Source organism: Emys orbicularis, chromosome 1, assembly GCF_028017835.1.
Source record: "Emys orbicularis isolate rEmyOrb1 chromosome 1, rEmyOrb1.hap1, whole genome shotgun sequence".
Classification (NCBI taxonomy): Eukaryota; Metazoa; Chordata; order Testudines; family Emydidae; genus Emys; species Emys orbicularis.
Window position 1 is genome coordinate 288429789 of NC_088683.1, and position 10280 is coordinate 288440068.

At 39.1% G+C, this 10280-nt stretch overlaps 1 protein-coding gene across 1 annotated transcript; it reads left to right on the forward strand.

Moving 5' to 3' along the window:
* The first annotated feature begins 1504 nt into the window (after positions 1–1504).
* On the forward strand, positions 1505–9708 carry COMMD6 (COMM domain containing 6). The gene is made up of 7 exons (XM_065421616.1): positions 1505–1564; positions 3101–3159; positions 3804–3869; positions 3996–4072; positions 4604–4772; positions 6288–6440; positions 8828–9708. Exons 1-7 carry the CDS (start codon positions 1516–1518, stop codon positions 8876–8878), a joined length of 624 nt encoding a protein of 207 aa, XP_065277688.1. The 5' UTR covers positions 1505–1515; the 3' UTR covers positions 8879–9708.
* Positions 9709–10280: the final 572 nt, after the last annotated feature.

Below are 10280 nucleotides of genomic sequence, written 5' to 3' on the forward strand. Positions count from 1 at the left end.
TCTACTTGGGGTTCTTCCTGATTTAAGAACAAGTGATTTCATCCTTCTCACTCAGCAAGAGTGGATAACAAACTTCAGAGGACACAGGACTCCTAGCCACAGTCAGAATAAAGAGTTCTGAACTAAAAATGGGGAAAGTGACAATTCATCAGCAATCTGAGCCAATGACCAAATGGTTTTAAAATGAATTAGAGAACCTTCCTGAATGCAGGTGTTTTGATAACCATGAGATTATGGAGGTGTGTAATCTCCACCTTCCTATAACATAAACACAAATAATTATATAATTGGGAAGGGAGATGGCAAGACCGAACAGGAATCTGACCCATATATGTATAGTGCTTCTTATTAATAACAATAAACAAGTACATAATGTTGCACAATAATTGCAAACCTAGGACTGGGGTTGCAAAATATTATATCTAGTTTGACTAAAGCGGGCTTTAGTTAAATATGATGCAAAACTGTGGGATGCAGATTAACCAGCACTGCCAGCCTTTTACAGTTTTACCAATCAGTTCATTTTCAATATGAACAAATCATCTCAAATTCATTATTTTGAGATCATGGTAATATGGTAATATTAAAAGCAAATTGCGAATGGAACACCTATAAAACCTGCATCACGAGGAATATCTAATGTCAGATTATTCCATATATATTAGACATATCGTTTCGAGGAGATAACCAGGGTTCTGACCTATCTTGGTTTTGGGAATACTGTACTGAATTGGGTAGGTCTTCCGCATATCCTGTAGGCCAGGCGTGACATATTTTTAAGGGTCCCAAATTCGGTTTGACACTGATGCAGCTTCGTGACACCAACATGCCTCCCGGTGCATCAAACGGCGCTGTGATTTGACTGTGCCACAGCATCGCGTTGCACGTGTAGTGCAGGACCAGAACACCATACTGCCACACCACGCAAGATGAAGAAATTATTCTGCTGCAGGACGGAGCTCGGCGACAGTCCCTCTACATGTAGCATATATCTTGTAAGTAGTAAGTCCCTCTCGGAGCCCTTTTGAAAATGTGGAGTCTCATACAACAGGTTTAAACGTGTGTGGGAAGAAATGCCCTTTCACCCCGGGACGCCGCCAGAAACGGAAGACTTCACAGATCAAGGGTGAAGGACACAGGGTGGGAGCCCGCGAGGAGGCCCAGGCCAGGCGCCCCGCGAGACAGGCTGAGCTAGACACACCCGAGCAGCTGCCGGACAAGCGCCCCGGGGTCTTAGCTCCGTGCGGTCGCCTCCTCCGGAGGCGCGTGGTTGGTGCCGACCCCACCCCCTTGCGCTTGATTTTAACGCCATAACGAGCAACCAATGAGAGCTCGGGAGCGGGGCGGACCATGGGCCCAGCAGCCGATAAGCGCGAAGTGTGGCGGAAGGTGACTGATGATTGGACAGCGGAGGTGCGCAGGGTGTGTCTGTAGGTGCTAACCAATGAGGGTGGCCGCTCGCGGGTGTTGTTAGCGGAAGCAGTCTGGCGGGGTCCCCGGGTGGCTGGCGGAAGGATGGCTGCCAGAGCTGCTGTGGTGGGTGCGCGGTCCCTGGAGCCCCTTGGTGAGAGGGGTGTGAGGGCTGGTGGGGCACGTGGATGGGTGGAGGTGGTCTTGGGGGCTGGGAAGAGATTGATGGGATGCGTGTGGGGAGGGAGGAGTTGGTGGGGCAAAAGGGAAGGGGAGCACAGGGCAGCGGGGTGTTATATGGGGCAACGGGGAGGGAGTTAGGGTGGTATATGGAGGGGGAGTTGGGTGGGGCACAAGGTGGAGATGGGGCTGGAGTTTTGTGTGTACACACACACACACACACGAGACTATCTCTGAGCTTGACATTATGGGGCTATCACTTCTTTGAAGAAACCGAATAATTCTGGGTTCAGATTTTTAACGGTGAGTGTAATTAACCATTAGAACAACTTATCTAGCGAGGTGGTAGATTCTCAGTCTTTCAATCAGGACTGATCTTTTTTTTTAAAAAGTGCTGTAGCTCAAATACAAGGTATTGACTTAATGCAGACATACCAGATAATGTTCTGAGAGTTATGCAGGAAGTCAGTCTAGAGATCATAATGGTTCTTTCTGGCCTTAAAATCTATGTTTCTGTGGATTCACTTATTAAATTTTGCCTTTAATGCTGTCACTAGGTATTTTTGATTAGGGTTAGTTTTTGTTCATGAAGCAGAAATCTGGCGATAAACTCCTGTATCTTGACCGGTTTCAGAGTAGCAGCCGTATTAGTCTGTATACGCAAAAAGAACAGGAGTACTTGTGGCACCTTAGAAACTAACAAATTTATTTGAGCATAAGCTTTCGGGGCTACAGCCCATTTCATTGGATGCATGTAGTGGAAAATACAATAGGAAGATATATATACAAAGAGAACATGAAACAATGGGTGTTACCATACACACTATAAGGAGAGTGATCAGTTAAGGTGAGCTATTATCAGCAGGAGAGAAAAAGAACTGTTTGTAGTGGTAATGAAAATGGCCCATTTCCAGCAATTGACAAGGAGATGTGAAGAACTGTAGGAGGGGGGGATGGGGGGGGGGGAATAAGCATGGGGAAATAGTTTTACTTTGTGTAATGGACCATCCACTCCCAGTCTTTATTCAAGCCTAATTTAATGGTGTCCAATTTGCAAATTAATTCCAATTCAGCAGTCTCTTGTCGGAGTCTGTTTTTGAAGTTTTGTTGTTTTGAAGTTTTGTTGTTGTAATATTGCGACTTTCAGGTCTGTAATTGGCCAGGGAGATTGAAGTGTTCAACTGGTTTTTGAATGTTATAATTCTTGACGTCTGATTTGTGTCCATTTATTCTTTTACGTAGAGACTGTCCGATTTGGCCAATGTACATGGCAGAGGGGCATTGCTGGCACATGATGGCATATATCACATTGGTAGATGTGCAGGTGAACGAGCCTCTGATAATGTGGCTGATGTGATTAGGTCCTATGATGGTATCTTGACCGAAGATCTTGTTTAAAATGCAAACAGTGTCAGTGCAGAGGGGCTGACCTGAGATTCTTCCCATGAGCTGAGAGGATTTTTTTTTATTTAAGGGCTCACAGCTAAATAATAATGTTTATATTTTTTAGATTTTGGCAGTACTGCTGATATTATTAAACTAATACCTAAGGATCTATTTGCTGAGCTAGTAAGTAATATTTCTATATTTAGTCCTTATGCTTTTGTGTAGTGTAAAATGTTTGAAGTGATGTTTATGTTACTAGCTGTTTGAGTGCAAATTTCCCTGATAGGGTAATAGTAATGTCCCCCACCTTTACGTAAGTGGACCACATCCTCTAGTGATTAGTGAGACTGAATCAATTTTGTATTTTTACAAAATACTGATTTTGCTTTTGAGGAACACAGGAACAGCTAGCCTGGCAAACAATCCCTTTCATGTTTTCTATGAAATCATGAAAAATGCACCCTTAGTGCTGGATTGTATCACTTAGTCGCAGCTCCGTGTTGTAAGCAGTGCAAAGCAGGTAGCCTAGTGGTTTAAAAATTTTGAACATGTATTTTCACTCTTGTGAGTTTGATGGTATTTAAATATAGTTTTAGCAGCCGCCACTGACTTAATACATCCTTTTCCTCTTCACTCAATATATATGTAAAGTGGTGTAGCAGACTATTTGTATATTGCCACAATAGGCTTGTTTGCGTGGCCACTGTGTATTGAAACCACATGACTCCAGGTGTACACCCGCTGTACAGATATTTTTAAAGCATGATATTTTAATAATTTTACTAGTGATTGGCTGTTCATGTAACTTTTTTTTTTTTTTTTTGTAGTGTGAGCGAATTATTCAGCATCTTCACTGTCAGATCCCAGGTGTAAATACAGTAGAACTATGCCAGGTAAGTTTTATGATTAGTGGTCATCCAAAAGCAAATCACTTGCATTCATTGTATATTACATGTCAGGTGAATTATAGAATGTTTATAAGACTTACATTTGTTTGTGTTCAACCATTCTGTTTCCAGAGATTTCAAACAGCTGGAGTTGAAATGAATGTTGCTGACCTGGCAAAGATAATTAATGTTGTTTCCTTTTTATTTGGGTAAGCAAGAACCCATCCTCTCTACACGTCTTTTAATTTTATTCTTTCTTTATAGAATAAAAAAAAATGGGGGGGGGGGGATCATAAAAGGTGGAAGGGTATAAATTAAGGCTGAGGAGGAGCCAGAAAATTTTGACTTTGAGTACGTCAGGGGATCTAAAGGAGCTTGAAAACTCGTATTAACTCGTTTTTTTTTTTTTTAAATTAATTCATAAATCAGAAACAAAAAATCTTTTTTTCCACTTAGAATATTTATGCATATTAAAAATATATGGGGTATACATAAATGAGAGGAAATTGCTCCCTTGTGGGGACCTTGCATGCAAATTCTTACTTTGGGGGAGATTAAGTAAAATCCTTTGCAAAAAGAGTGTGTAGGTTGCATTACACAGTTACTACAATGTAAAATAATATTCATGAACAGAGAAAACTAATGGAAATGTTTGCCTATTTAAAAAAACAAACCTGGATTTCTTGAACATCACTCTTACAAAAACCTACAGATTTTGTTTGTTTTAAATCTATCTACAGCACAGCGGCCAAAAACAACCTGTCTGCAGAAGAACTCTCCACTGGTCTGGGTAATGCAATCAGTATGCTGCCAAAACATGCCGCTCAGGTTATTCGCCATATATGGAATGAACAGGGTAAATCTATCATTATGTCAGAAGATGCTAGAAATATGGCAACAGTGGGACAGGTAACTAGCTCAGATTTCTGATTCAATAGCATTAACTTTCCAAAAATGTCTACTTCATGGTGGATGCTGCTGCAAAAGTGGCAAATAATATATTTAATGGACTGTTGGATGCCTTCACATTGTGATATGAGACCTGGCTAATATTAGTTTCCCCTTAATACTTATAAATAGTTACAAATGCTTAAGAAACATATAGAGCTAGGTGGTTTAAATATTTTTCCAACAAGTTTAGAAGACTTCTATTAATACTGCATTTTCATTCTGACAACATAAATAGATTTCTACTTGAAGTTGTATATAGGTTTTAATTAAAATATATATGTTATACCTTGAAAGACGTGACTGGCATTAAACACACTTGGCACTTTTAATTACAAAAAAGTGTTGTCTTTTTGATATTCATACAATTAAAAGTGACAAAGTCTGTTCAAACCACGCTTCTCACAGTTGTTGGTGAGTTAAAACGGAGCTCTAATAGTTTAACTTCCATGAGTTTTAATAACATTTGTTATTACTTAGTGTATAGCACAATAAGAGTCTGACATTCATGTACTTATGCAAAACATTCTGATATGAATTATGACGTTAATACTTATGCAGGATCTTTATATAAACTGCTAAGGTCATGTTATGGACTTTCATGCACAAAAATCAGAAAACAGTAATTCTGACTCCTTAATGCAGATTTTCTGCTGCCAGTGCAATTTTTCATGGCAGGAGGATTTTACCCACCCAGCTTTAATTGATAAAGAAAATCAAGGTAACATCATGCCTAAGCCCCTGATGAGAGACACAAGACCCTGTACTAATGCCTATATGAAACCTTTTTGCTATGGCTGCATTCTTTGTAATCTTCATGGCTTCATCAAGAATTTAGGAGGTAGTCTAGAGTTAGCTAAGAATACTTCTTTCAGAAACATATGCTGTGCGTGATGGGGGAGCCGTTGTGCACCAACAGCCACACAGATCTTGGCAGAAGAGGCACCTGTGTCTGGTGGCAAAGAAGTCCAAGACAACTGGGGGTTTCTCCTTTGTTGCAGCCATTGAGAAGTGATCGTGCTTCATCTGCCTGCTCTGCCATTGAGGTCTTATACTGGGTTGTGTTGAGTTGGGCTGCATTTTGTCTGGTACCTTGCCTTCGACCTTACTGCAATGAGTGACCCTACCAGGAGTACAGGACTCCCAACGCCATCACTCTTAGGGTCTTAAGTATATGCAAGCTTCTCCACCATGTCAAGGTGGCAGCCCAAGGAGAAGATTTATTTACAAAAACATTGTACTTGTATTTTGGTGTATAGTATATAGAGCAGTATAAACAAGACATTGTCTGTATGAAATTTTAGTTTATACTGACTTGCTAGTGCTTTTTATATAGTCTGTTGTAAAACTAGGTAAATATTTAAATGAGTTGATGTACTCCCTGGAAGACCTCTGTGTACCCTGAGTATAGTATAGTGACAATAGGATTGATTGGAAGTGTTTAAAAACCGTTTGATTGCTCTTTCTTTTCTGCAGATTATAGATATTCAGTGGAAACTGGGAATGGCAGTGAGCTCTGACAGCTGTAGGTCTCTTAAGTACCCTTATGTTACAATGACGCTAAAAGTGGCAGAGCCTTCGGGCCAGATAATGAGCAAGTCTTTTGAAATGACAATCCCACAGTTCCAGGTTTGTAATCCCGTTTCATACTTCTCAAAAAGAATTGCATACAACTCTGCTTTCTTAATAGAAATGCAAATGTTTACATGTAGGACAGCACATTTCTGTGACATTTAATTACATATGTGGTAATGGAAAGATGAGATGTCTACATATGGTTCAGATTAAAAATCTATTTGCTTAAGCAACTGAACCCAAACATTGTTAATTTAATAAGAACTCTCACTTAAGAATTCCAAGTTTAAAATTGCTTTGCCCTTATCAAAACCATCCCGTTTCAATGAGTAAAATTGTAACCAAAGACTACGAGATCTCTTAGTATGTTAACTCACTTGATGTTCTGTCTGGTTTGTTACCCAGCTGCCTCTCCTGAAATCACTGAGTGTGTTTGAAGCTCAAGAGGTCTGTGGGACTGCTCCAGCCTTAAAAACTGAAATTTGAATTAAAGCCTAAAACAAACCTTTCAGAAAAAAAATCCTTAATGCTTAGAGCAATAGTCAGTGCCAGCAACCAGGTTGCTGGGAGTTTGGAGGGTTCTATGAGATCATCTAAAGTGGCCAGGGTCAAATGGGTAAGGACCTAGTGTAGGATAAATCCTTAACCTTAAAAATTGTTTTGCATTTCTTTAGTCTTGGGTCTAATAAGAGTTTTCTGGGTTCTTTTATGGTACTTAGAGGCAGAGGATTAGCTGCTCTTTAAGAGAGTTTAATCTGGTGAGATGGTCCCAAATTTAAACATAACTGACTTGTACATATTCCTCATGAAGTGGAATTGTCATTTAATTATAAAAAAAATAAAATTAAATTGTTCCACTCTTCTAGCTTCTTCAAAATAAACATGGATCTCCAAATCACTTGAATCATCATAGCTGAACGTACACTAACTTTTGGAACCATTTCTGACAGCAGCCGCTAATTAAGTCTCTTCTCCTGCTGCTCTCCCTTGCCCATGCAATAAACACGGAGAGGTGAAAGTGGACTTCCACTTGGTTGAGCTTGCTGCAAGGGACTTCCTAATGCTGAACAGAGCGACCTCTCAGTGTGATTATATAGCTTACATTTTACAGGCTTACATTCGTAAAAGTAAAAAAGTAGCACAAATCACTAGGAACAATGCCATTTAAAAAATAGCACTTCACTCTGAGGTAGGGGGATGTGCTGGTTTTTGTTACTAATGCTATAAATGGAAAAAAAACAAGGACAGGGGGGGCGAGGGGGTAAGGTGTCTGCTTGGTTTGTTTACTTTGTGTATTTGGCAACAGCATATGTGTAGTTGGTTTCACTGTGGTCTCCCATATAATCAGGTAGTCAGTCATATTCTCTTGCTTGATTGTGAGAGTCTTTCACACAACAACCAAGTAACATAGTAGTAAAAAAATGTGGCTGTAAAGCCAAAAAATTGGCAGGTGTAATACTTGAAACAATGTTCTTAAATGACTAGTCAAGTTGATTTTGTTCCTGTAAAGCGCAAAAATCTTGGCTCTTCACATAAAATATTGTACACTCCTTTTTTTGCTGGCATTTGTGGACCTACTGTAACAGCCATTAAAGGATGGCTTTATTTTGGTTTAATAGCAGTAATGATACTGGTGGTTTTCTCCCCCCAAAAATGTTCCAGCTCTGGTGCCCCACTGTGTTCTACTATTGCTATATCTTCTGTTCAGTCACAGCATACCTGCACACTAGTCCAATTATACTATTTCCCTCCCTTCCCCCCCCCCCCCCCCCCCACACACAGCAATCATATGATTGCTGGTCCTTAATTCCTTTGCTTACAGTTGCAAACTTGGGGGGGGGGTGGTGAGAGCTTTTGTTTAGCTATCAGAGTTCAATTATGTTAAAGGGTCATTACACCCCCCTTTGTTTTGAAACTAAACTTCTACAAGCCTAACGATTGATAAACCCATTAGTGAAAAATGTATTAAAAAGGCAAGGGATGACTGGTGATTTTTCTGAATATAGATCCGCTAGTCTCTCAGTTCTGTAGATTGGAAACTATTTAATATCTTGCTGTTCAATTGCTATGTGAAAGGGACACTGTAAACTGAATATCTAGGTTATTTCAAACTGGGAATAAAAGTACTTTCAGGTACTACTCCTGCCAATTTCTGTGGTCTTACAACCACATTTTCCTACTTTTAAAACATTTTTTCTCTCCTGTTCCCAAAGGCATCAGACAAAACCACCCAAATATGGCATTAGACTATAGTGAAAGTGACTTTACACAAAGTGCTGACTAATGCATAAAGCAAACTGGAATAAAGTTCTCATATTTCAGATACTACAATCTTGGGTGCTACTTGTAAACATAGGGAAAAAATTCCAACAAGAAGTTGATGGCTTTAACTACAATGCAAATTGTTAAAGTGCAGTTTAATATTGCCTCTTCTTTTTCAGGACTTCTTCAGACATTTCAAGGAAATGGCAGCTGTTCTTGAAACAGTTTAAATACTTCAAAGACACACTTTACTTGATCCAAATAAGCCTTCCTATCTTGCACAAGTAATTGTGTCAATGTTTAAGGAAGGTATGTATTCTCATGGTCTTGTCAGAATATTTTCCAATAGCTTCCTTTTTTTTGGCTCACACTGAAAGCTTTTTTTATGTAACTTTTCTTCTAAATATATGAAAAAACAAACTCTTGCAAGGTGGCAATCTGAGTAAAAGTGTATTTAGCTCTATTCAGGCAGAAGATTGTGCTACGTAGCTAAGGACATGTCACAACCTCAGACTTTTCCTACTGTTCAACAGCGGAAGCTGCGTACTGTATATAAACTCTGCAATGTGGAAACACCTATGAAAATGCTAACTGAGGAAACTACTGGAAGAAGTGTAAACCCCATGTTTACACTTTTCTCTATAAAATCATGCCATTGATGTGCACATGGAATCAATTATATCATTAGCTATGTAGAGTACATAAAATTACAGTCAGCAAGCATATTGTTAGCCATGAAGAATAGTGTTGTCACCGAACTGATAAATTCCAGTTCTATCAAGTAGGTTGGAAGCCTAATATTTACTCCCTTTTGTTAATTATTGGAGACATCTTCCATCATTCTATTTAATAAATGATTGTTACTTCAGTGTAAGATTAGTATCACTGAAATATTTCCATAAATCTGGATTTACCATCTCCTATTGCAGTAAATATCTCTAGTAACAGAGACCTAAAAACTTCCCTGCACAGAACTAATAACATTGACTAAGCAGAATTTATAGGGAAGTTTAAATTTTAAAAAAGTGAACGTGTGTTCAAAAAATACTTTTGAAGCGAATAGATACAGTTGATAGCACATTATTTTGTTGCTTATGTATGTTCTATAGTAAATCCAACTTTAAACTTGTGGCATTTAATTACTATTCTGATCAGCAGATTTTGTTTCCTAATTAAACTGGAAGCTTGATGCAGTTGCATCACTTGGTCTTTTGAACTGGAAATTTGAAGTCAAGAAATGGAAACTTAAGGTCAGCCTGAGCTAAACACATCACTTACGACAATATTAAGAGTCTGACAGTCTCTTAGCTGCAGTACTTTCTCTGGTAGGAGTCCACAGGACTGCATTGCTGTCTGTCCAGAGACCAGTTGTCCTTGTCAGTCAGCAGTAAGAGTCTGACTTAGTGGCCATCTGTGATCAAGAATAAGGGTAACTTCAAATACGGAATAATCCAGGTTTCCATTTTTGAGTGTCTTCATATAAACAGAATAATTTAAAATGGAAGATTACAACTAAATAGAATTAGACATACTGAAAACAAAATATTCTGACATAAGTATGCTGCTGGTGTTCAAATCAGATCATGCTTTGCTTGTGCAGTGGAGCAAATAAGTCCTGTATGAAAACAGAAT